Below are 27780 nucleotides of genomic sequence, written 5' to 3' on the forward strand. Positions count from 1 at the left end.
ATACCTATTGAGTTAGTGTATACTGCACTACTTACCTAGAGTAAGGAATTGATGCACACTTATTTTCATGCTATTCTTGCTTAATTTGTCCCCTGCGTTCCTTGTTTCATGTTTGTAATTCCTCTAGGGACAATTAATTGTGTTTACATTTCGATTTGTTCTCCGCAGCCCTTTCCTAGTGTTATATAGCCAGCACATCCCAAAATGGCTTAATTCTTTTATTGCTATGGGTGAACTGTGTCTGATTTGGTTACAATTGCATATACAAATCGTAATAATCATTTTGAAGTTTCTTTTTTTTGATCAATTCATGGTAGACCTGGTAATATCCGCAATATTTTGTATTGTCGTTCAAAGAATCAATCTCATGTTGTACCACTTGACAGCATTTGCTCTCTTTGAGGTCTACCAACAACATTTTGCTTCATAGATTACATCTGCATTATGTATGGAAAGGCAAACTGTATAAAATAGGGAAAAACACACATTTAGGCACATAACTCGATTATGTTTTGGACCTGTTTCACTTTGCTGAACGTTTTTAGGAATAACAATGGCTCTCAAGGGAAAAAAATACTCAATACTGGACCTGTTAGAAAAACAGCCTCATTTGCCTTATTATTATTATTATTATTATTATTATAAAGTATACATATTATCATTGGCTGAAAATTAACTCTGAAAAGGATGGAGTGGAATAGTTTTATTTATATTTAGCCAAATGTAGTTGGCAGTCTTCTACAATTTGCCTTTTTTTTATTTCGTAAATTAGGTTGTGGTACATAATGACATCACACTGCTGGAAGATTTCCAGACAGCAGCAATGTTTTTTATTCCTTGACATCCCAGTTGACACGCAGCAAGGACAGGTGATGTCCTTTTGTGTTCCACGTCAGCGGCTTGGCATGAATACCTCTGCTGGTGTCCCCAAAATAGACAATAGGAGATTCTTGTTTCCAGAAAATAAACAAAATGGACCTAGACAGTTGGCTAAGCTCCAAGAAAGATGCAAAATATCAAGCAGGATTCTGCGGCATTAAGTAGGCCACGCAAATAAAACATTTCCAGATTAAGGAAGAGCCAAAATCAGGAATAAACCCGGAGACATCTGGACATCAGTATCTCAGGAATGTAAGCCTTCTGTTTTCACCCCAAATGTGTTCCAACAGTATTCCAAATTTATGAGATTTCGTCAGCTGTTATCTTTCAATAGCTAAACACGTTGAGGAACTGAATTCGCATCTGTTTAGTGTTTGCGTTCTCCCCAATTGGATTTTTTTGGCAAAATCAGTAATTTCTTGCTAAATCAAACATTTTAATGAACCTTTTTGTCCCCAGTTAATTAGAGGACTACATTTTGTTGAGGTTTTATTTTTTTCATATTTATTAAAGATTGTATATTAATGTAGAGTTCTCAAATTGACTGCACTTAGATAGAATTATGCCTGTGGGAATGATTGCTTAGTTCATTAACTGATTCAGATTACGTGCTGAGGCAAAGAAATAGATAAATAAACAAGGTTAGAATTTTTTTTTAATGTATTCAGCACTACCTAAGATCTCAAACATACAATTTAAAATTTCCAATAATAGTCGGAAAAGGCACGTAGTCCTTGCGTGAGACCAGCCAAGAAAACAAAAAGAAAGGGCTAAGGGTGCCTTCAGGCATGTTTACAACACAATCAATAATAGCATAATCACATTAAAAAATGCACTGCCTTTAGCCTTGTTAGAAAGGTGATAATTACTCAATTAAGTAACCACTCTGGAAATTAAATAAGCACGTTTAAACCACATATACAGTACATTTTACTCACCCGGGCCAGTATATTCCACCTCAGGCAACATGTGTCAATATGTGTCGATTGGGTGTGCAGGCATACGCTGAACATGACATCTAATTGTTCTGTCATCCCCGAAAGGAAACCCACCAATACTATATTAGGGCTACAGCAGACTGAATAGATTGATTGCCGGAACCATGTGCTGTGGTCTGATCAGACCGAAATCACTTATTTTGCTTGAGATAGTTTAATGAGTGTGTTTTGCAGCAACCAAGTGAGAAGTAAAAATAAGTGTGTCCCATAACAGTTGCCAGCACTAGGAGATACAGTTCCCTGAAGGAACCAGTGCCTTCTGCGAAGTACTGTAGCAGAACGAGATCCCATTCTTGGGGAAAAAAATGGGCTGCAGGGTAGTCATTCCAATATGATGATAATAATTAAAGATAAGGGTAATGAACTGGTCTAGCAATTGATCATCTGTACGCCATTGTGATGCATGTGGTGGGATAGCAGTGGTAATCTCTAATGCGCAGGGAAACTATGCAAAAATGTTCTGTGTAATGCAGAAATTACATAGTAGCAACACAAAATATTGAAGGTTTTGGGCCGAAAGTGATCAATTATACTTTTGGTGTTATTCAGACATTGTAGCTGGGAATGTAGTTATTTCAAGGCAACAGTAAATTTACACCATTATCGTACTGTACTGCATTAGTACTGTAAATGACTGAGGTATGGTCCATTCTGTGAAATACTTTATAGGAATAAGGTAAAGCTGATTCACTATCCAGATTCAGAATTATAGCCAACTTTAGAAAAAGGTTTTTTTTGGTGCACAAGGAGTAGCATAACCATTTTATGTCATGTTGTTACCAGAGACAGAACCCTGCTGTTTTTACCTGGTTATTGAGCTTTGACTCCTGGGGATTGTTTATGTGCTGTCTTTCTTATTATTCGTCACTCTAGGAATCACATGTGGCCACAGAAAGTCAACTCACCTGTGTGTCCACGGCCTGACAGGCCATTTTATTTGAGTGGACATGTATCAGTATCCAGGGATCACTTGTAGCCGAGCTGATTCGGCAAGTGACTCGCAGCTAATTAGTGACTCTAGCCTACTCCTGCAACTCATTGGTACAACTAAGACACCATAGCCGTGCCAAAATGACACAGAATATTCTGACGGGTGCTGACCTGTCCACAGCACATCCTTCATAGCCAGCAGTGGAAAGCTTTCACAAGGTTGCAGATTCAAGTCAGACCATCCCCTACACTGTCTACTTCAATTTATAGTGCAGGGAAATAAGACCACTCTAAGCTACTTAGTTGCTTCAAGGGGATGTGGAGGACGTTGTGATGGGGAACATGCTGCCAATGCGCCTCCCCCCTTCCCACAATTTGAGGTTTAAGGACGCATATACTACACGGCGAGGTCAGCCATCTAAAGTCTAGCACAGAATCTAGATTTTATCTTATTATCATGATGGATGACCACTTCAATTGGTCAGGGTAGAAGTAAGGGCCCTTCCAATCGTCCAGAAATTTATGTCAATGTACGTACAGTATTACCCCTGAATTTCACGCCTACTTTTAATGGTGATGCGGCTTGGTTTTTTTTAATCTTTAATAGAAGAAAGTGACACTTAATGCCAGAAGGACTTTGAAAGTGCATTAAACAAAATGGCCAAAGATTAGAAGCCGTGATGTTATGCTAAATTCTGCATTATAAGCACAAGGTCCAAGTAAGAGCAGGTGGACTTAATGACACTTAAGTTTTTATAATTTTGTGTAAGTAAGTGTGTTCATTCTGCGCGCATTGATGAAAAGTCTAAGCCCAACAAGCAAGTGTGAAGAAAAATAGCCATGGTGTAAAACAGACTGCAAACTAATGATTTTCAACACAATGTGCAAGAATGAATTTGTGTCACTACATTTTTTCCACAAGTACTGCGTATTTCTCTTCTTCTACATCTTGTGGGCCTTTCACCCGCACTCAAATTGCATTTTATCCATTAAAATCTGACATTTCAGATTTTATTTCTTTCATCCAGCGCAAAGATTTTGCATCTGCCTTTTTTAATCCTTTTTATAAATTGTTTTTCACACATCAGTTTAGCTAAAATGCCAAATGTTTTTAAACATTCTGTACACAGTCAATATTGTACAATGGAATAGTTTCTGAGACAGAAAGACCATTTTCAATACTGCGCTGTGATGGAGAGATCAAGTCTGTTCTTGACATGACATTTCATGGTCGAAATATTTGAAAATGCTTTGCGGGAAAATATTCCTGGTACTACACAAGACTCACAGTGGGTGCCTGGTTGTGGCATGTGTTTCCTTAAGGCTAAAGACAAAAATGTCAAACTGGATTCGTAGTTTTCTTAACTGTTTGCTAGTCGGGAGGTGGTTTAGTCATGGTCTATATCTGAGAGAACCGGAATCTTCCTGTGGATTTTGATCTCATCCTCTAAAGAATTCCCCCATTTATAGGAGGGTGCTCTATTAATATGCACTTGACAACATGTCAAGCTTTTTTAACTAGATGTGCAGTAATTAGCCAAAAATATCTCTGGACCATAACAACGCAAATTTACTCCATCTATGTGTTTTCCCCCAAAAAATCTACTATGGAAAGTTGATAATGACTGGTTTATTCCCATTAAACTGCACATCCAGAAGATGTGCTCTGGAAAGTGGGGGAGAAATGATGACATTTGAAGAAGCCCTAAGGAGAACAAAACACAGAAACCTACGATGACAATAATATGTCCCCTTCCAATGAATTGTGCAGTTGTAAACCTCTTGCATATTGATTTATCTAAATATAATTGGACTTCAATTCAATTAGCTTTACTTAAAGAGAAAACAAGCTGATAGCACAGCCTAACCGGCACGTTTCATTTTTCATGACTGCAAGAATCCTGCCGTCAACCTTGATAATAGATGACATTTTAAAGCGACTGTCAAAAAATTGTTTCCAGCATTTATGTCATATTCAACAAACGGGTTAGATATACGGGAGGATCACGAGGCACCGAACTAAACGCGCGTCTTAAATGTCAAGAAATAGCAACAGCATACAAACATGAAACGACTGATAACAACAATAACAAAAATTAAAACAAGAACAAGCATTCCCTGTTGGATTGAACTAAAGCATTTATTCCAGATCTAAAGAGTAAAACCTTTTTTGTCTTAAAAAAAAGTTCAATTATTTATTTAATATACAGGGCACTCTATTTTCAGTGGCATCGCATACTGTAATTGTCATGCAAGGCTGCTTACATATGTGATATCCCCATGTTAGAAGCCTTATGTGATAAACGGCAGACGACCAATACATTTAGAGCACATTCAGAAGCTGTCACCAAATCATTTGATACTACAGTACACTACATACACGTTAAATAGTAAACTTCCTTTCTCAACAGCTGCAGGAACATTTTAAAATGGCGGATTTAATCTGTCAAAAATGTTGAAAAGAGATCTCTGTCGTAGGTGTTTGGTAGCTGGACTTGTCCAGGAAGAGAGTGCTAAGAGCTGTCATTTGGAACTGATAGGTTTGTTTACGTTTTCCATCTCAAACACTTACTGAAAATCGGCGACAGCTGTCTTTAACCCCTTACATTTTCTTTTCCCACATTTCCCGGATGTAACCTCGTGCCGACATATGTCAAAGGTTATTTGTCTTCTCGACACTGATCCGCTACTCAAATGTTTCTTCTTGATACCAGTCCAAGGAACAGCTAGACTCTGTAATCTTTCACTTCTGTCATTTTTTCACCAACTGTTCAAGTTCGTTTGCTCTTACCGCTGAGCCAGTTTGCATATTTGGAAGTAGCTCCTTAGAGGAATGCAAACTGCAACAACAACGAAAAAACAATTTTAGAAATTTGACAACATGCACTAAATGATCCAGTTAAAGAGTTAATAATAAAAAAAAAAAACATATAGTTCGCTGTTTTAGTTTTTGGCTTCTGTGCTTGCTTTCCTCATTTTAGGATTTTTCCCTTGATTTTTGTTTTAGAACATTTCTAACTCTGTGGCATATTTTTGGGGATAAAAACTTGAGTAGTTGAGTACATAGGCCTTAAGCTGGTGATTCATGTGTCATCTAGTTCAAAGTATTAGATGATTTGTTTTGCATTACACGGCGTAAGGAATTTCTTGTTTGTTTGTTTTTTGCTCTAAAATGCATTCCTTGTTCAATTGCTTTAAAATATTTTTTTAGGATGAGTGGTCACTAAGTAATGGCCATTGGCGAGTTGTGATACTCGGCAAAGTCACAAATAGCGAAATAGTTTGATCTGAGGGCATTGGAGCTCATGAAGGTGGTTTCCCGGAGGCAGACGTTGAGCCGCGATGCGACTCTAACAGATTGTTGACCTCTACGGGAACACCTGCAGGGCCAGATTATTAGGTAACGAGTCCCTGGTGAGAACACCAACCTTCCTGCCAGACGCTCTCCATGGGAGGCTGCGGTTGATTTTGGCAACCCACTAAATTTCATCACTTATTTTAATACAGCTGTTCAATTTCCCATTCACCTTATTGTCATAACATTTGCCCAACCTTTGTCGGATATTCCCATCAAGGACATCGGAATACCACTCGATAGATGCAAATTAATACCCAATAATAATTAATAGTCTTGTCGTGTTACATTATTTTGAATATTTATTTTATTCGTTTTTTCCCACAGATATTCAAAAATAATAGTGTGTCCTTGTTCAATTTGGGGAATAATCACTTCCAGTGTCTTTGCCCTTTCAGCACTTTTTAAGTACAGTGTTTTGATATACATATGTAGTTACATGTGGTTGAAACTCAATGACATAGTCTCTCTGACAGAGAGAGAAAAATTACAGGTCAACAGGGCTCACAGCTGAGACTTTATAGCACGATTTACACCCTTTGAGATTTTACCGGCAGGGTGGCAGAAGCAGGGCTTCGTCAACCCTTGGTTGGGCAAAATGGAACAGGTTATTCTTATCCCCCTCAATTTCAGATTGAGGAAATCCAGAGAGTCACACTTTTGACACCTGTATTATACCAGGAGGTAACACATTTGCCCAGTGCACAAGGCAATTAATCTTGTCAATGTCAAGTACATTGGGAGGGGGCACGAAACAAAGGTTTCACCTGATTGGCTAAGAAGCAGTCTCACATTTGGGCCATTGGGAACGAGGAAGGTTACGGGGGAAACGTTTGGCACTCACAAGGACGGATGCGGCAAGTTTTGATTTATCTGTCTGACTCCACGCCGTTCCCACAGAGGACCGGTAGAACTACATCTGCGCTTGTCCAGAATAAACACATATTAATTGGCCCATTAATTACGGGAGTGAATGTGAGGGGGCGAGGCTTGGAGAGAACCACTTTGATTGCACATTGTTCCCTACCTTTTGGAATGTATTTGTACACGTGTGTGAGAAGAAAAGGGTGTTCAGCAAGGGGTAATGTAGGTCAACATGTCCTGTGAGCATTGGACAACTCTGCTATTGTTGTCCGCATCCCCCATTCGTATATCTAAGACCTTGACACACGCTCCCACCAATGACTCAATTAGTAAATATTCTTAGAGTTTGTGGTGGTGGTGGAAAAAGGTCGACCCAAATGCATGAAAATGGAGGAAACCACAGAAGCTCTAATCTTGAAATGAATCATTTTCAAATATACAAAAGGCCTCCAAAACAGAGGGAAAATGCCAAGTAATGTTCAATCTTTATTTCAATGACTAATTACTATTTTGAGGCTGTAACCCATTCCAAATGAGCTGAGATAGATGGCCAAAAAATGAAGTTGAGGGATATTGGGAATGACTTAGTCTATTGCTTCTAAGCTTCCTGCTTCATAATTGTTGCTCCAAACATTGCTAGACCTTTCCAACCCCCACCGACTCTAAACCTGGCTGCTATGTCACCGGGCAGAGGGCGAGCGGCCTCTGCGACTCCTTCGTGTTTTGTCCATCACACCATGGCAGCAGTCATTCCAAGAATGAGCTTTCTCCGGCGCCAAACTGTCTCGCTATGTCCAAAGACGCTCTCGCGGCACGACGGGTCACTTTTAAGGTGAAGGCGAGGAAATGCCGAGAATGTAAATACTTTCAAAAGGGCATTTTCGACGCGGGAGGCACGGATTGATGCTTGCCCCCTCGATAAGCTGTGTTTATGCGAACCGTTGCCTCGGCCAAAAGGCGGAGAGAGCTTGTGGGGTCGTTTGGGGAGACGATGCAGCCCATAACGCTGGAGAATACACACAGGCGTGGTAGTTGGCGGCTGAGTCTTCCAGCCCTTTTGGCTTTATTCTGCTCCCGTCTAGTCCATGACCAATTTAGGCACATTCATCTGTGTCCACTGTAATGGAATGCTAGGCAGCGGCATTTGCACTTGGCTGATAATATACAGATGGTAGTATGTGGGACCTTAGTGTAATCTGTTATGCATGGTGGGTTATACGACGCATAAGACTGGTACCGAGCACCCTTTGGATTTGCACAGAGCATTGTGTCTGACCTCAAATATTTGTCCGAGAAAATGAAGTATGGTTTATTCAAAGTAAATCTTTGAGGTTGTCCTCTTCATTTATTGGAGAATGCATTAATGGAACACCCGCACTCTGTAAACATGGGAAGAGAGCAATCTGGATGAATAATGCAGCCAAAAGTCCAGATGAGACTGTGAATTTTCAACTCGCCAAGACTAATAACGGCATCCATTAGGGGCTGAGAATATTCCAAAGGCAAACAGGCAACCGGAAACAGCTTGCGTTGAAACACTGCAAACCAAAAAATATTCGTCTGATTCATAGTTTAATGTGGATTTATCATCGCCACCGCATAAAAATGCAAATTCTCCTCATATCATCACCCCCTCTTTCCTCTCCTTAGCAGTTGTTAAAGTCAATGAGCTCTTAAAACTCATCACTGGATATGTGGCTGTTGTAAAATAGACACTCATGGGACTGCTTTGGCTTTGTTCCTCCAGACATCCCCTGTCTGCATTTCCTGTGCTTGCCTACAGCTCTGTTTGGTGTTTGCCTGCTGTGCGGTAGCAGGAGCTTGAAGTTTGCTCAAGTAGCTCAATAATACATTTCACCCAATAATACGCTCTTCTTTTCTACGGCCACCTGCGTCCCTTTTTGTAAGGGTACACAGTGGTTTATGTAAACCTCCGGCACCTCCCCATCTTCTCTCGTTCTTTTTAACCCCCCATTTGACCAGTCCCCTTTTACTGTACGTTATCCGGAGTCTAATTGCGGCGCTGCCTCATTAGAGATGTTACCAAACATGCTTCATACATTCATGCATCGAGGCCATCCATCCTCTTTAAAAGAGAGCTTGCGGCTTTCCTGGCTCGGCTTTGCGACGAAGCCAGCTTGCCATCTAGTGGCACACGTTCAGAGGGTGCATGACTGAGTGAGTACAAGGAGCAAAAATTTCCTCATAGAAAGCTCCAGTCAAGAGACTGTATGCGCAATCTCGACCAACAGAGCTGCGTCGTACCTCGGCTGCAGTGTCAGCCATCTCTTTATACCACCCTGAATATTTAGATGGCTGAGAGTTAAAGGGGAGCATTGTGTGCCAGTCAGAATGGTAAAATGCTAAGCTGCATTGGAGCCCCTGCCAGGCAGCTGTCGGCTTTGCCGTTCTCTTCCTGCCCCATCCTCTTCTCTTAACCCTCAGTAAACAACTGGAACAAATCCTATTTATCGAAGCTTTTACTGAGCTCCAGTGCCCCGGCCGGCTCTTTCCTGGGCATGTGCATTGTCCTTAGATGGCATTCAGTATGGACACTCCAGAGTTTGGACATTTGCATTTGTCCTAATGGGGGAGCAAGTACAATTTGGGTCTCTGCGTTGTGGTTTCTAGCATTTTTTTCTTCTCACAAGTGTGAGCACTGGCCAGTGACGGTGGAGGAAATATTAGTCTGACACGTTGAGTCGCATAGAGTTTTAAAATCTGTGAATTATTAATGTGATATCAGTGTAAGTGGATTCTACAATGTAATGTTGCTTTAAATGAATTAGACAGGCAAATGCAAAATTACACCCAGCGTTGTGTATAGAGAAAAATCTTATTCTTTCGATTTTTGTTTTAGTTTAAAGATACATTTGCATTTATTTGAGATTATATGAGAAGGAAAAAAATGTGGATAACATGTTTTGCTATGTGATTTTGGGGGAGGAGGGGGCACACTGATTCTGATAGCAAATAGTGAATAATAATGGTACACTCATGAGAGGCATTGAATAAGCAAACAATTGTTTCTATGCTACAATGAACACAAACCACTGCTACTGATATTCAATTAGCATGTAGAATCGAGGAGAAACAAAAGCGTGATGGAAAAAATACTCTAACAATCATTTTTTTCTGCGTGTATAACTTGACAAGGTATTCATTATTTTAGATCACAAAGACATGGGCAGCTTGTTCTGTGAATTTTTAATTAACTGGGGGATATTAGGACCTGTGCGCAGTTTTGTGCACACTTGTTTACCAAACAAATTCAGCTGCAGCTGACGGCAAATTTCCAGTGAACTCCTGTCGCGCGTTCAGACAAAGGCTCAGGTGGCCTGAATACACGTCCCCAGAGGCGGACATTTTCTCTGCTCAGGCAGAAAGCGTGTGAGTGTCATATGAGTCTTTCAGTCAAGAAAAGGTCAGCTCTCCTATGAGCTACATAACGTTGGAGCAAATCAACTTGGCTCGCTAATGTCAGAAAGTTTAGCCTCCAGGACATTAAACTTGGTTGACACACAGGAGACAAGCTGAGGAAATGAAAAGCAAAGATTTCTGCTGCCAAGAGCATCGATGGTCCATGTTTGGACTAGCAACCAGCCTGCGTGGAAAGGTCAAGATCTGGTAGACAAATACAGGCTTAGGTCTACTTTGTGACTGATGGTTTTTGATAGACGTCAAAGGAACTTATTTCAAACCCAAAACTATGTGGAGTGCAGGTGAATCTGATACCTACAGAATGATGCCATGCACTCATTAATCACTGAATGCTGTTCAACCTGGTGTGACTGTGTGATTAGGGAAGAAAAACTGCACTTTGCATGGGACGTTGGAATTTAAGAAGCGCAGAATGATAACGGCGAGGCGGAATTACAAAGCGTTTCCATTGTAACACAAAAAAAGACATTTCAATCCATCTTTCAAAATCCATCTGGTTGTCATATGTCATATACTGTATGCACAATGTATGTGTACAATTTTATATTGTACTCAAATAATAATGTGTCTAAGGCAGTAATAGCTGGGGCACCTGAAAGGCATCTATAGTCCATGTTTGGACTTTTTTTTTTAATCCTTGGCAAAACAATGAGAGGTTAGCACCCTGAATGTTTGTCAGACATTTTGGGGAACTGTTCGCAGTATAACATTTCAAACAGTTTTTGATCAGAGTAACAATTTCACCTCTTTATACCCAAATCACTCAAATTTAAGTCCACTACTGTTGAGTGCGACAATGGCTCTTCACTGACAGGATTTAAAAAAAAAATAAGTGAAAAAATGAATGAACACCCTTGTGTTGCCAATAGACCGACTAATAAATACATGAGCTACTACTTTGAGATTGTGAATGTCCTTGTCATATGACATAAGAGCAAAAGTGATATCTGTACTGTGCGACAGAATGTGCACCCGGCTTGAGCTGGATCCCGGTGAGCTCGTTTCAAAAGGCCTTATCTGTTGACCCCACTCAGCGGGGGCATTCGCCAGGTGGATTACCTCCTATTTTCACAGTAGATTTGCTTTATTGCCCAAAACGCAACACATTCTGTCTTCACCATTTAACACCATCGAGGTTATTCTGGCAAGCGATGAGCAGTCAGTCATGGGATGTCTTGGAAAATATGTTGACATTTGGGATAAGGATTATGAAGTCATCCTTAAGGAGTTAGTCCACAGTATTGCTGTTGTTGCTGACTTAGCTGTCATATTTGGGGCATGTGTACTGGAATCCTTGTTTGCTCTTCCCTTGTATGCTTAACAAGTCGCTGCAGTGTTGAAGGAAGAGGAGGGGGCTGGATTCATGTGGATTAAGAAAAGTCTGAAAAAATGTTGACCCTTTCTTCTGTTAGCTGCTGTATGTTTCAGTTTCTTTTTTTCACACATCTAACACTGTGCTTTTCTACTACTCTTATTGAAATGGCAGTTAAGCCAGTGCGCTTTGTTTATTTCCTTATCGGCTCTGATGGTTTGTAGTCCCTTAAATGCCCCCAAACCAACAGGAAGCAACCTGGAAATGGCCAAATCTCAGCAGGAACCAACAAACGAACAAAAAGCATCCCAGAATGTTCCTCAAAATCAATAGGAAATGATAAAAAATGGACCAGAAGTGACCTGTAAATACCCTAAAGTGGAAGTGAAAAAAAAGAAATTAACTCATAGTCCGCTATTGACAATGATAGATGTCCAATTCACTTAAACTGGCTGCGGATGTTCATTTTTCAGTGCCCTTGACGACGTCTAGCGCCGTCAAAGGCGGCAAGTAAGCTAACTTTCTGGGCCAAAAATAAACTAGTCCGCCCCACATGAGATCCAGTTGACGTTAATGTTGCCCACGAAACAAACTGAGTTTGACAGTACTGCTCTATTGAATACATTAAGGTGATTGTCCATCTTTTCACTGATCTTCCTTCAATTTAGCCCCCCCCCCAACATCCCATATTCCTTTCCCTCATCCTCTGGTTCTCTCCCTTATTTATCCCCTTACCTCCCTCGTTCTAATCTACTGCTATTACCTGAAGGAGAGCTTTACTCTGCAGCGCTCAAATAATAATCAAGCACCAGGATGTTGTCAAATTTATAGGACACTGTGTGTTGCATAGCAACAGAGATTGCCACAGCGATCCAACAGATCGCTGGAAGTTGGGTGCGCGAGAAACAGGGCGTGTTAGGAAACAGGAGTTGTTGGAAAGATAACAAGAAAACCCAAGCGAGAAGCCCAGATGAAAAGAATACAATTGTTAAATTGCACGTACATATGCAAAAAAGTGGCAGTTCAGTAGGAAATGTGGTAAATGAAAGTTGCCTTTGGTGAAAGCGAGGACTCGCGCCTCGTTGTTTCACTTTGTCTCCTTTTGTTGAGGCATTTAAATTATAATTACTGTCATGTTGACATTCTATCATGAAAACATTCATGCAAACAACGGATAGTATTATGTAAATGGGATGCAAAACTTTTGTCATTCAACTATCCCTTTATGGTTGCCAAGATTGTTGTGTTTTGAAGCAAGGCTTTTGTCACCCTCATGTTTTTTATGTTTAAATGTTAACTTTATTTCCAGTTGCTGGAATATCCATGATGCTGAATGTCAATGCTCACTGTTTTATTAAGCAAGCAGATAACCAATTTATATGGGATGGATTTTGAGGTTATACCAATAGACTTTAGCCCATTGTACGATAATCTTTTGCAGGAATTTTATCATTTGAACAGAGGGATAATTCGTGAAATAAGTTTTAATGCTGACAATGACCCACGACCCTGACATTGTTGAAATTGATGAATACATGCAAACAGTGATTACTGCTTTAACAGCTGATTTTTAATGCAAGTGGTGATTTTTAAAGACTAAACGAACCCTGTGCCCAAGATGGTCCATTTTCACGGACAAACTCCCCTCATGTCTGTTTTACACAGGAAAATACAATTGTAAATTTTCTCTATCATCATTTTGGAGCAATCTGTAAATAATTACATGCTAGGACTTCTCCTGTGGTTCAGTGACGTGATGGCAGCATAATCACTGGGTAAAAAAATTTAATGGAAAAGTACCCGCCTGGATATTTTAAGAAATTTAAGCAGTAAAAAGTAAAGATGTGCAGATGAATTTTATTCACGATCATTTGTGGAACCAGTCAAACTTTCACTGATGGATTGTCAATGTATCAATTTACAACAAGACTCAAATATTCTACATTTTCTTTTTTTCTGGTGCGAATAAAACCAATCAATAATTCCTTTAAGCAACAAGAAAAAGTCCTTATCACTAATATAGGATATTTTTTTCATATCTATTATCAGAGCTTTTCCACCATTCACAATCTGAATGTTAAATTTAGGCTAATGTTTACTCAAATGATATTTACCCCCAAATAACCATTATTATTTTTTTGTAGCACTGTGACTGGACTACCATTATTTATCTTCATTATATTATGCAAAGCAAACGGTCAGTATGCACTTTGCAGTTGAAAGCGATGATAGGGCAATTGTGGAGAAGGGATTCTAAACTGAATAATTCATGCATTGCTTGGAATAATAACATGAAATATTCATTAGCTAAATTACTCAATCTCTATAATCTCTTTTTTGTTGTTATAGCGACGTTCACGGTAGAAAAGGTTGCTGCGGAGGTCAGAATGTTGCCACCTTTTGGCCATGAGAGCGTTTCATATGTTTTTGCTTACGGTGCATTGGATTGTAACGAATAAAATGCTGTCTTCGTAAAGTTATCATATCAGTGATGGTAATCCTGACCAATGTTCCCTCTAATTTTTTGTTTGTCTGGGCAGAAAGACAACCTCCCTGAGCACACTGAGTACCGGTGGTGAGCAACATCATCATTGCTCGCTATGGGCACAAACCAGTATCACACCTGCCATAAGCAGGTGTATGTCTACTACACATAAATGATTTAGTAATAATGAAATGTAATGATTAATATCTATGAATGGGCGGCCCGGCGGATGAGTGGTTCGTGCATAGGCCACAACTAAAAAAACAAAACTAAAAAATTGAATTTTATTTTGTGCGCTCCATATGATTTGCTGTGCGCAGAGAAAACGAGAGTAGTGCGCAATTGCGCACGTGCGCAGCTTAGAGGGAACATTAATCCTGACACCCGTGTTTTAATGATCTCACAATTTCAAACACATGAAAAAGGTAGTTCTTACCACGGCTGACAATATTTTTTTTTATTGTAATGTATCCTTGCTCAATCATTGTGTACAAGTTTCAATTTACAATGATTATCAAAAGGTACATGGCAGGGGCAGTATATGGAATGACATGAATAATAAAAAAATCGCAAAATACAACCACCTTCATGAGCAAGATAAGAATTTACTGTGCTGCACCATTGCTTTCTTTTGTTTACATACCTGTCTTATGTAGACTACATGAAACACACAAAGGAAAAATAAAAGATGAATACCCATGCAAACAGATGATTACAAGCGACAGCACTGAATGAAATCTGCGCTTTTGTCACTGTTGCTGTCATGCATTCATGTCAAAATCCACACCAATTGTTCAAAGTATACATGGATTTTACACTGAGAGGCATTTCTTTGTTTTTTTTGAGAATCAGAAGTCCAGATTCGTAAAAAAAATGTATTAGAATATATTGATTCGATGCTAACACTGGGTACGATGTTAAAACCCTTAAAGAGGCGGAAACGTTTAGTTGTGCCAGAGATAATGTCGAGCATTGATTCTGTTGATGACTTTTATTGAGGGAACTGTTTCTTATTCTAGGAAATGCATTATTAACTAATTAACTAAAGGCGCCGTTTTGACGGCAGGGGATGAATGAACAAATGTGATTGCGGATAGGAAATTGAGTCAAATGGAGTCGTGTACGCACTTGATCACACTACTCACAAATGTCTGGCTAAAAAATGAAAGCATTTAACTCTTTATAGTATGAATAAACTTCAAAGTTCCCTTCCCATCAGGCAGAACAACCCATATCGGACCCCCCAGCAGGCCATTTCTTGCCAGCAGGCCACATGTTTGACACCCCTTACTTAATACAAATGTACTTACTGTAGTCAGTTTAAATTTTGGGCCTGTTTAATTACGTATTCAGTGTATTTATGTGTGCGTGTGCGTGTCGTATTCTGAAGCTGTCAGATGGAAACACTGGTCAATTGTACCTTTGCCAAGTTTAAAATCCTTTAATTGTTCTGACTGTCACTACAGCTCACTGACGGGATGATGACGAAAATATTTTGGTTGTAGTGAATGAATAATTTAATTAGAAACCTACCAACACCAGTAACAGAAACTCCAAAGCCGTTTTCCTGAGCTTAATTCATTTTCATGAAGAATTGATGCAAGAGCCATGCCAGTTGCTATTCTTACACGGCCAGTCACGCTGAGCCAGTTGAGATTCTTCTCACATAATTGTCACCGCCAACCCTCGCTCTCCTACCTTCATTTCTGTGAATCACACTAACTTTAGTCGAACTCCGAAAGGATTAGGCTTAATTAAAAGATGTGAGTATTTGAAGCCCCTATTTTTCGTAAAATGATCACTTACCCCTGACCTTGCTTGCCAATAGCGGCAAGCTCGGTGGCGCATTTGGCGACTCGCTCTCTCTGCTTTGATGGATGTGCAATGGAATCGCACAGCTGGAAGAAGAGACGGTGAACCAGAGGAGGGAACAAAGACTTGCGGGCCACACAGGGTGCAGCAATTAAGCTGTTTTCTTGTTGTTAATTAAAAGCAAATTAGAGACTGCGACAGGAGTTGCTGTCAAGCCTTATTTGTTGGCAGCATGTGTGTCGAGTAGCACCTGTTGTCGCATCTTCACTCTCTAATCTCAATGTCTTGTTTTTTACTTTTTTATTCCTCAGGGGCGCAGAGGAAAGACGGGGATGCCTGGACCGGAAGGAAAGACGGTGAGTAAAACTATGTTACAGATGCACATTTCTGAATACACAATTAAAGGCAAGGCATCCTAAATATATATTTTTTCTCATGGATTGTAATGCAGTTTGACAGAAAATGCAAATGAATCCAAATGAAAACAGCTAAATAAGTAAATATATTTGGTGAAGTCAACTTTGCTGTGAAAATTCTCACCACACATCCAAAAAAAGTGGAGAGAAAAATCCACTACATTGATGTTTTCTTATTCCAATATCAAGTCATAGCCAAGCTGAGCTCGAGAAATAATTTATTTGAATAGCGATAGGCTGTCAAATCTGAATCAAGCGTGCAGTCTTTTTAAGAACAAAGTCATCAATGTTCTGTAAGGATTCTGCTGTGATATCTTGATAATATTTCAAATTAATGTTATGAAGAGAAACGAAGCACTGGAGAAGAAGAAAAAAGCTTGTATTAATTAGAAGGCGAGAAAGTGATTGTCTGCCCCATTGCGTTTTTGTGTTATGATCTTTTCTGCATCAATCCCGACCAATCCGGGCTTTTGTTTGTGTGTTTGTGTAATCACCCACACACTTGAGGCCAAAAACATATGATGCGTTTAAAGGAGGCTGCTCGTCAGACTCTGAAGTGCTCCGATGTCAGGACAAACACAAGTGCCATATTGCTATGCTGCTTTGGGTGTCCAATTATTTTCACACGCTATTGCCTTGATTGCACTCCTGATCTGGATCAAGAGTTTTCTTACTTTATTATGTACCGGAATCCGGAGAGATCCCGTTCTGCTTGGACCACCGCTATGCTCCGTAGCTTCAATTATCTTTTGTATAATTGATCCTCTCGCTGTTAAATGTCTCCCTTATGTCTCATTGCGAGCATCGCTTCCTTAATAACCCGCAAAGTTGGAGACGCAAAGTCAAAAGGAAAATGGAAAGACCAGGCTGAAGATGGTGTGACATTTCTAAATGGCAAGTTCCTGACAATGCTCATAGCATGTGCCAGCTTTGTCTCCTTTTCACGCGACTGACATTTATGACTCACCTGCTTTTCTGAGGTAGCATCTCAGGGCCAAAATGATTTATTCCAAACACCCAACAGGCCGTCACAATTTCTCGTCCTTTGGCAGCGGGAGAGCGCTGGCAGGCGAGAAGGGAACAGGTACTTTTCAATGTCATGTTCCAATCAAACCATGACAGCAGAGTCTGTAAGCACAACGTAATGAATCAAGACACACAGATGATTCATAGACTGTTGGGTGTCTTATTGCTAAGGTCAAGCAGAATTTACGCTGCCAATATAAGGCGCCTTGACAAAGTACCTAAATACACATTTTTGGACTGCCTATTTATGCAGTATCACCCTAACCTGCTTACATTTGTATGTATTCAGTAATGCTCGTATTAAACTATGAATACAATTTATTTAGTGTGGACTGACTCATCCTCATACTCGTTGAAATTAAGGTAGGTAACTTTGCCATTACTCCACTGACTTAGGAGTAATGTGTATTCTTTATTTAATGGACTGTGGACCTCATATGAGCTATATTTAGTCCGCCGATGCATTTGCTGTGGCTTGATTTATAACGGCTGCCTTTTTAAGTGTTCGCGACATTATTTGAGTTGACACTTGAAGCATGAAATGTAAATCTAGTCCAGACCCAGAGATATGCCATCCATTTTCAACATCGTTTATCCTGGTCAGGGTCCCAGAAAAATGTATTCCATCATCATCTCTTACCATTAAAATATAGGGATGAAAATTGCAGTCAGCCGTGAGAATTCAGAATAAGAAGGATCTTAATTGGTCAAACATGTTAATAACAAACGGGATATTTGTCACTGTGAGCTGTTGGCTGTACTCTAAAACATCCGCTAACAAGTAACTATGACAAACATTTAGGACGTAAACACATAGGTATGGAGTCATTGAGCAATGTAAGGGTACGATGACAATTTTGTAGATGATGCATGGAGTCGTAAAGCATCATAAAGTGACCATTAATGTGATCATTCTGATATAACGCTCAATGTGCAAATGGCTTAGAGAGACTTCTTGGACTTTAAAGTTTCCACTAGTGTGATGATAATGATCAACACATTAATACAAATCGCGCCAATTGACCAAGATACAACAATTAACGTATGCTGGACAATAATTATAAACACCCAAAAATCTATGGTACTCTGTCTTTTGGTCGCCCGGAAGGTTATTGATAATTACCATTTAAATCGTTGCTCAAATTCACTAAATATAAACTGTGAATTATTATTTAGTCATACTTAATGCCCTATTAATTATTAGGCTAAAGAAAAGCTCCAAATTTCCCGTACTTTTATTGTGTTTTGTTGGAGAACTTGTTAAGACCCTGACTGATGTCCCTTCCTAAGGGCACAACTCATGTACATACAAACTCTTATACACTCACACGTCCGCTCAGGGCCATTGTTGGCTTTTATTGATGCGTAGACCGTGTTGTTTTACCTTGTTTTGTCGCCGGTCTTTTGGTCGCCCGTTGTTTGGGTCCGGGCGACCAAAAGACCGCGACCAAAAGTCCGGCGACCAAAAGACCGGCGCCCAAACGACCGCACACGAAAATCTATAGTCAACTAAGAAATATGTCTTTCAGTGCAGTAGAGCAGTGGCGTACTCAGAATAGTGTCGAAAATTGATGCATATAGCTATGGAAAAGATTGGTAAATTATTCTAGGTTTGTTTCTATAATCCTTTACATTTGCACCTTTATTTCGAGTTACTTGTTATTTAAAACGATCAATATAAACTGCTCTATGTCAATGTTGTCATCCCAATTCAGGCATACAATATGTATTGTATAAATGAGCAGGAAAAGGTGCCCCCTTTGACCTTGTTTGTGTTGATAATAATAGGTTAGTATCTCTCCTGGTAAATGGCAGCTTTCAGTCAGTTATTGGCCTATGTGCGTATCAGATCCACCGTAGACCTCTTGCAGTGCAATTCAGCGTGACTCACCGCTTCCCCTCAAAATAGACAGATGGTCTTTAGGTACAGTACCTTTTCGAAAGGGCTCTGCAATCATTTTCATGAGGCCCAGGGGTGCTGTAGCTCTTAGGAGCCACATAACATATGTGTTGTAAAACATCCCTTGACATGGATCTCACAAGGTCTCCCACTGGCACCGTTGCTTCATCGGCTGTCTCTTTAGCCAGCACATCTCCACCTGCTCAACACCTCCAGCGGCCAACTTGTTATTAAGCCAAGAGTGAAAATTAGGAGGCAAACCCCTTGACGGCACTGTTGATTTCTTCTATTGACATGCCGCCGACCAAGGTGTATCTCTGAGTCATTTTCTGCTCTCTTTGCCAAGAGGAAGAGAAGTGTCAGCTGGCCGACCTTGACAAGAAAGTTGTCTGCATGAAAATGCACTAATTTACCTCAAAATGGCAGGGGAATGTTGGAAGTTTACCAAAGGTACTTGTGCATTATTTTCGGGAGTGTGGACATCTAAAAGTCAGAGAGGGCACGAGGAATAATACTGCTAGAGATTCTTTACGGCCCTTTAGCTGACATAAAAGTTTCTTTTTAGTGTGATCTGTGGGTTTTGGTTACATTTTTATGATGTTTACCTTTGCCCATTCTACAGCCCGGGCAAAGTGGAATATTCGGGGGTCACATACTGAATAAGACAGTGCTCGTTCTTGTCTCATATGCTTTGCTCAATCAATGTCTAAATAGAAGAGTGGTAGCCACCAGAGTACATTTGACTTTTTGCATCTTGGGAACGCACCTAATTTTTTTGACCTTTTTAAAAGGTAGCTTCTAGTCCTGTAATTTTCCCTGTGGGCCATATTACTGTATTTTGAATCCAGGCCGTAAAAATTCTATGAATGATCCTTGAGCAATTTCAACTCGCAAAAGGACAGACAGCCAGTTCCTCCAACAACTTAGAAAAACGGCCCTGTAAATGCATTTCAAATTACAGATTATGAAAATACTCTATTAATTTGATTTATTTTTTTATTCTATTTTCTATTTGAACTTACAGCATGCAAAAAAAAAATCTGCTCTCGGTAGCTCGACCCAAGTTGTCCACAACATATACGCGACTCTCCAGTAATACAAATTCTAAATAATAGGTTGAACTAGCATAGCATCAGCTAGGAATGGAGTAACTAGGATCTCAAAGCTTCATTCCATGCTGTCATGTTATTAGCCTCAGCAGTACATATACTCAATAGTTTCGTGGATGGCGTCAATCTTTTAAACCAGGGGTCTCGAACTCAATTTACCTGGGGGCCGCTAGAGGCCGAGTCTGGGTGAGACTGGGCCGCATCAGGATTTCCACAAGAAAAGCACTGATAAAACTTTCCAACGTTATCAAATATCTTTATTTTTTAACAAAAAATAATGAATTAAATAAATTAACTTAAAGATGAATAAAAAATAAATCAATCAGTAATATAAAACCAAATAATACTAATGAGCATACAGTAGATATACACTGGCTGGCTAAGTAGAGAAAATGAATTATTTTTATTCCGTTTCAAATGTCTGTATTAACAGCTCTTTAACCTTTAACTTTCTAAACTTGAATGGAACATTGAACATGAAATATTCTGAACACGGCTTCTTTTGCCTACTCCTTGCTGCTAGAGACCTGGCAGCGCTTCTTCTCACATAGTCACATTTGGCTTGAGGGAGGAAGCAGTGGAGACCCTCAGTAGAGCTTGAAGATGCTCATCAGTAAGTCTGGACCTGTACTTGGACTTATTGAAGTTCAAGGTGGAGAAGAGCTTCTCACACAAGTATGTGCACCCAAAAAGGCACATGGTCCGCTTGAACCTTCGGGAAAGTTCAGGGAAGCTGGGGGTCAACTCTCTCAAAAATTGCCCAAGCTTGTCTGCTTCTCCACTCACCTCCCTGAACTTGGCTTTGAGTGCAGAGTTGCACTGCAGGTCAATGAGCTCCATTTGAAGCTCAGGAGGGGCATCTTGCACATCAAAGGAGAAGGGGTCCGCAAAAATTTGAAATGTGGCTTTGTGTGTCTTGAAGTCTGCAAATCTGTGATCAAATTCCTCCTGTAGCTTCGAAATGGCCTCAACATACTTCTCAGCACTGAATGGTGTGCCTGCATCCACGAGAGCCTTGCATGCTGGGAAATGGCAAAGGTTTGTCTGAGAGAGCTGGGCTTTCCATAACACAAGTTTAGTGCAGAATGCTCTCACGTTGTCATAGGCAGCACTGACAAGTTGCCCCTGGCCTTGTAGCTTCTTGTTCAGTACATTAAGCTCATGTGTGATATCAACAAGAAAAGCCAAGTCCATGAGCCATTTGGGATCACTTAGCACAGGATCAATCAACTCACAAACGGCGTAGCTAGCTTTGACTGCTGCATTACTGTCTTTGGTAGCCTTCTTGAAGAGATCCTGTTGCCTCAGAAGACGTGTTTTAAGACTGGCAACCTGGTTGGCTCTCTCATCTCCCTGGTATTTTTCGTACTCCTCAGCATGTCTCATAGTACAATTACGTTTCAAATTGTATTCCTTGTGCACCGCAACTTTTTCAGTGTAAATGAGACACGTCGGGGTGCCCCTGTGTTCAACAAAGAAATATTGCACTCCCCACTTTTCTTGAAACTGTCTGTGCTCATCACCGACCTTTCTCTTCACGGCAGGCTTTGAAAGAGACATCTCTGGGGCTCTGTAATATGTTTTTCCACTTGGAATGAGTCTCGGGTTGATCTTTCACATTCAGTCGCGCGGGTTTGTGGCGCATGTGCACTTTCGCTCTCCGTTTCAATCGCGGAGATGGCTACAGACACTGACACAGGCTGGATCACGGATCATAGCGCCTCATTCAGTTCTATGCTGAGAGCAGCGGAGGAGTGTGCGCGCCGAGCGGAGTGATCGGCCTCACGGCTTCTCCTCCGCCCAGCTGATTGGAGGAATGAATGAGTGAGTGAGCGAGGCACTGGACAGCCCGGCCGATGTCCCGCCCTCCAGAGCCGTATACCTCACCGTGATTGGTTCATTCAGCTCCGAACCAAAGTTCCCTCTAATTTTTTGTTGGTCTGAGCAGAAAGACAACCTCCCTGAGCGCACTGAGTACCAGTGTGAGCGACATCATCGGTACTCGGATGATTCGCTTAAAGACGTTTCGCCGACGGACGTTTGACAGACGGGCAGGTCGCCGAATGGACGTTCCACCGAACGTTCATTCGGCCGAACGGAGGTTTCGCCGAAACGGGATTCGAACGCTCGCCCCGCCGGATCGTGTGTGTACAAGTTTTTCAACCTCGGCCCGCGGGCCATATACGGCCCGTTAGGATTTTTAATCCGGCCCGCCGCCGGTGTTTTCCAAATTATAGTAAAAATCAATGTTCGTCTACCATCAATGGCAGTCCGGGAATAAGCACTCTTGGGCAGGCAGATGTAGCAGAACCGAGCCGTAAAATGACAGCAATCGGGTCAAATCCATCCTAAAACAGCATTTAATGATTAAATACAAATACTGGATGATATCGCGATGGAGGCAAAAAAACGTCTATAGACGTCCATTCGCCAAACGGCTCAAAATGCTCTCAAATTCGGTCAAATCCAGCTGAAAACAGCGTTTAATGATTAAATACAAATACTAGTATTTGTATTTAATCATTAAACTAACAAATACTAGTACGACCTGTCCGTCTGTCAAACGTCCGTCGGCGAAACGTCTTTAGGCGAATCATCCGGTCACGACATCATCATTGCTAGCTATCGGCACACCAGTATCACACCTGCCACAAGCAGGTGCATGTCAATGTTCCCTCTAATTTTTCATGTAAAACATGCTGTAAAACAAGAAAAACATGAGTGGACAGAGCTACTGCCACTTAAACGGCGCCATCATGGGGAAAGGGGTAAAAAAAAAAAAAAAAAAAAAAAAAAAAAAAAAAAAAAAAATCGATATTTCATATTAAGACGGGGGCCGCAAATTATCGTCCCGCGGGCCGCAGTTGGCCCGCGGGCCGCAAGTTTGAGACCCCTGTTTTAAACTGTGGAGTTGACTATTGAAGTCTCAGTGTTGCAAATAATTGGAGGCTTTAAAGGACTGCAGAAATGTTTGCCTATTTTTTTAATGTATCGTTTCAACAGTGCTTGGCTTCAATCTGCTTCTCCTTTGCTTCACAAGACCTGCAAACATGGCTCACTGACTCTATTTTCTTTACCTGCTTCTTGGCTTTCTCCTTTACATCTTGTTATTTATTTATTCATTTTATGAGTGCTTTCACTGTCTCTCGAGTGGGAATGACGTATGTGGGTGCAATGTTCTCAACAAATGCTCGAAAGCCTTTATCCTAAACAATATGGAAAGGCTGAAAATCTCAAGTGTTTGACGACCTTGACAGAATTCACACTAACATTTTACGAATATAACATTTCAGTTAGTACTTTTTAGTTACCGCACTTCTTTTTTTCTTTTGGAATATGCTTTTAAACCATAGACCACAGACACTGAAGTAGTCTATGGCTGAATACATAATTGTCATGGTGTAGTGTAAAAGGCTTTGTTACTTGAGATGAAGAATTAATTAACATCAACAATCTTGCGATTAGGCAATCTTGGAATAAAAAGGTGCCCATATGGTGAATAAAGCTTCACCAAATTCAATTAGTAGCAGTTTTCACACGGTGCCTTCCCCTTTCCTAAGATTGTAATATGACAATCCATCTGTTCGTACACAGGAACCGTCTGCTGATTTAATAAGAACTGGGAAAACAGAGGCAGGACCTCTTTAAATGAATACTATCGCCGTGGTTGTTGTCAAAGTAATGGGGAAAGAATTTAAGCGCCATTTGGTTGTCAAGGTGCATCTACGCAGTATAGAAATATATTATAACCTCCATTAACTATGACTGTATTTTAGAACTCGGGACACTTCATCCTACTCGAACCTGTGAAAGAAGTGGGAGAGTGGAATAAGTGGTTGATGGCGCCCAATAGCAGCCTCGCTTCTGTTAGACTGCCCCAGGGCAATTGTGGCTACTGTAGCCGTTTACCACCATGGGAAGTGGAGTGCAGGAATAATGGAATGTAAAGCATCATTTTGTGTAAAAAGGCAAATCCAATGCGTTATTATTATAACTATTTCATTATTGTCGCTATTATTATTGTTACGATTAATCCCCCCACCCAAAAAAAATGGGAAAATGTAGTTGTTGTCTTATCCTAGGCCCTTTTCATGTTGTAATAAGAACAATGAGGTCAAAAGTTGTGTAAAATACATTCAAGTAGGTTTTGCTGAGTCTCCCAAAAGTTTCCACTGTCTCGGTTCCTATCACAAATATATCTTATTTGTCATCCCCTGTATGTCACGGCCAACGCGAAGCTACTCTTGGTGTTTACTTTGACATTTTCCCACACAGGTGGTGGGAAGAAATCCCATTAAAATGCACCAAGGGCACCTCAGCAGCAATCATTAAGTGCCATCTAACGGACGACAGCGGAATGGAATGTAGTCAAAATGCTGCAGTGCTACAGGGGGCTTGGCTTCTGCTTCCCAACATTTCTGTTTATTTTTAATGTGAAAATTACAATTCAGACATTTTGTATCGCCAAGAAGTTATTGACAGATTCTTTTCTTCTCTGAACTTTCACAGTGAGATTTGTGTGTCTCCTTTTTGCTTGTCAGTCACTGGGAATCATCTGCTTTGTTCACATGCAGGGAGAAAAAGGAGAGGCTGTTTCCTCGCAAGAAAAGGGGGCAAAAGGCGATTCTGTAGGTATTTTCCCGCAGCGACACTCTCCACACTACTTTGCTATTGAGTCATTTACCAAAGCCTCCTCCCACAGGGTCAGCCGGGTGCAGACGGGGCCGAAGGGATGAAAGGACAGAAAGTGAGTCAATGTCAAGTGCCAATATGTCACACTCCCCCCTGTTTGTGTCTGCTGTCACTGTCCCTGCGAGTGCGTGAATTATTATTGGTCGGTTTGGATGGCGAGGATATCTGAATGTCATTCATCAAAGACTAATAAATTGGCACCTCTGTTGCATTTGTTTTCCCTGTCCGTGGGATTGCACGACACCAGGCAAACTAGTGGCAGGCCACTTATACTTGTTTTTTTGTCATCCATTATTGTATTTTATAGTTTTGCCGTCAAGTGTCTCATGCATTGCCTTGTATTGCATGGCATAAATACTTCACAAAAGTACACTAAGCATAAAAACATGCTTGAATTAAATCGGGAAAACCAATACAAGGGATTAAAATTACCACTCTGCACACTATTATTGCATTGGGCTGGTTGAGTATACATAATAATGTTGTATATTGACAAAATATACCAATATTGCAGTTGGAATGAGACCGTAAAATTTGGCTAGTACTCATGAAGTCGATAAATGCTTAAAATTGTGAGGCATTTGATAAAAATGCAATACATGTATAAAAATCCACCTTGGTAGTCAATCTATTATAAAAGCTTTTTTTTCTTCTTTTTAGCAGACTGATGGTAGAAAGGGTGTTGAATTAGTTTAGCTAAGAACACAGAAATGAAATATAACACTTGTTCCTCTTACTATTGCTGGATGTCTCATTATTCTTTCGTGTACTTTCATCATTCTTCAAAAAATGTGGCTTCCTCTTTTGTCATTTGCATTTGATCCCAGTTCAAATATGCTTCAAAAGCCTATAGAGCACCGGTGCCTTAACACTTTCCTATTTTCGAAGAATTCTGAGTCAATTCGGGGTGATTTTTAGTTATTTTTGTGACGGCTAGACTGTATACAGCGTAGATAGATTGTTGCTGTGTTGTCTGGTTGTATTCAAGCATGAAAGTAATAGCTTATAAATGATAAATGGGAGAAAGCAGGCTCCCAACTGCAATGCATCACAGTTAGGGGTCCCAACACAGCCATTACAAAAGGTTGTTTGCGCTTTAAGGATGCTACAATAACTGTAGGGACTACCGTGCGTATGACATGAAGAGCATTGATGAATGTTTTGGTGGCACTCGCCGCATATTACTCCACTTGCGCTTTATTTTCCATCTTGTTGTGCCGCCTGTGTTATTCCTTGAAAAGACATTGACGTATCAGCATGAGGTTATCCGCAACCTGTTACTTTTGAAATTGGTTTATAGACTATAGTTTGATTTTCCCAGAATACTAGAAAATAAACTAGTGTCTAATCATTGTTGTGCTTGTTTCTTTTAGGGTGAATCTGGACCCCCAGGTCTACCTGGTCCTGTGAGTACTGACAATTGTAGGTCTTTGTTACTTAGTTATAAGAAAATGCATGTATTAGCTTCCCATTGGACAAGTAGGTGTTTCTTGGAATGAGTCATTATTTACTGATTGCTCCAAAATAGATGGATTATACGTCACATGAAAGCCAATTTAAAAAACGAAAGGGAGATTGTTGTTGTTTGTCCTTTTAAGCAGAGTGGGTTTCTGTATTTCTTCTATTTTCACTCTCAGCATCATTTCCTTGCATCAATTTCAGAATACAAGCGGCCATTAGCTGACTCACGCTTCCACACATTGATCTCTCATCAGGGAGTCATGTGATCTTGTGATAAAACGATGACTATTACAGCTTCAGAATTGTATTTGATTTGCAAAACCACTTTTCAATGTGTGCAATAGGTCACAGTTATTTACATTCTGAGCAAAGACGACACACTCTCTCTTAAAAAGCTATATTAAAGGCACATTTCAGTCTTTTATTCCAACAAATATCAAGAATCGAATATCAGATGTGATTTCTTTTCCCCTAACAACTAAGGACTTCCTTGGTATAGGACACTTTTACCTGAAGTGGCCCTTCCGAGAAAGAGAAAATGGTTCGCTCCATCAAATCCGAAACATTGTGTTGTGTTCAATGTTGTGTAGTGAGCCTCCCAGAATATTTCAGGTATTTTCAGCAATGCACGCAAGAGAAGAAAACATTAGTCATTTGATAAATGAGGCAGCTTGAACATTTAGTACCAGTCTCTGTCTGTGCACTCTGCCTTCCTGTGCCTGATAATTTTGGCAGTTAAGCATCGATTTCCCTTACACAGCAGAAGCAGGGGTTCAGATCATTACCCTCCCTCCATAAACCTTCTTGTGCCTCTGTGTATTAGTGGCAGGGAGGTACGGCGGTTTTAACGGCGTGCACTGCATCATTCTCCCCGGTGGCCTTAGCATGGCAAAACAGGCTTTTGAGTTTGGAAACAGTCGTGGTTTTACAGCTGCCGGCCTCACTTTACACTGAAGCTTTGTAATGCGTTTAACGAAAGCTGCCATTTCCAGCTCAGTTGAGTAAATCGTGGCGCGGTAGAGTTCATTGCTCGTCCACGAAATTGGCGATGAGACGGCGTGTTGATGGCACTGAGACCTTGATCGCTGTCTGAAGTTAGA

The 27780-nt window shown here is 40.5% G+C and overlaps 1 protein-coding gene across 1 annotated transcript in view; it reads left to right on the forward strand.

The window, feature by feature from the left end:
* The window catches only part of LOC144084822 (uncharacterized), an 81156-nt gene that overhangs the window by 23643 nt on the left and 29733 nt on the right, over window positions 1-27780 (forward strand). Inside the window, exons 16-19 of the mRNA XM_077613594.1 lie at window positions 16388-16432; window positions 25102-25155; window positions 25230-25274; window positions 26593-26625. Of these exons, the coding sequence (XP_077469720.1) occupies window positions 16388-16432; window positions 25102-25155; window positions 25230-25274; window positions 26593-26625 (177 nt within the window). The remainder of the gene's footprint in view (window positions 1-16387; window positions 16433-25101; window positions 25156-25229; window positions 25275-26592; window positions 26626-27780) is intronic.

The sequence above is a fragment of the Stigmatopora argus genome, chromosome 11 (genome assembly GCF_051989625.1).
Source record: "Stigmatopora argus isolate UIUO_Sarg chromosome 11, RoL_Sarg_1.0, whole genome shotgun sequence".
NCBI classification, from domain to species: Eukaryota; Metazoa; Chordata; class Actinopteri; order Syngnathiformes; family Syngnathidae; genus Stigmatopora; species Stigmatopora argus.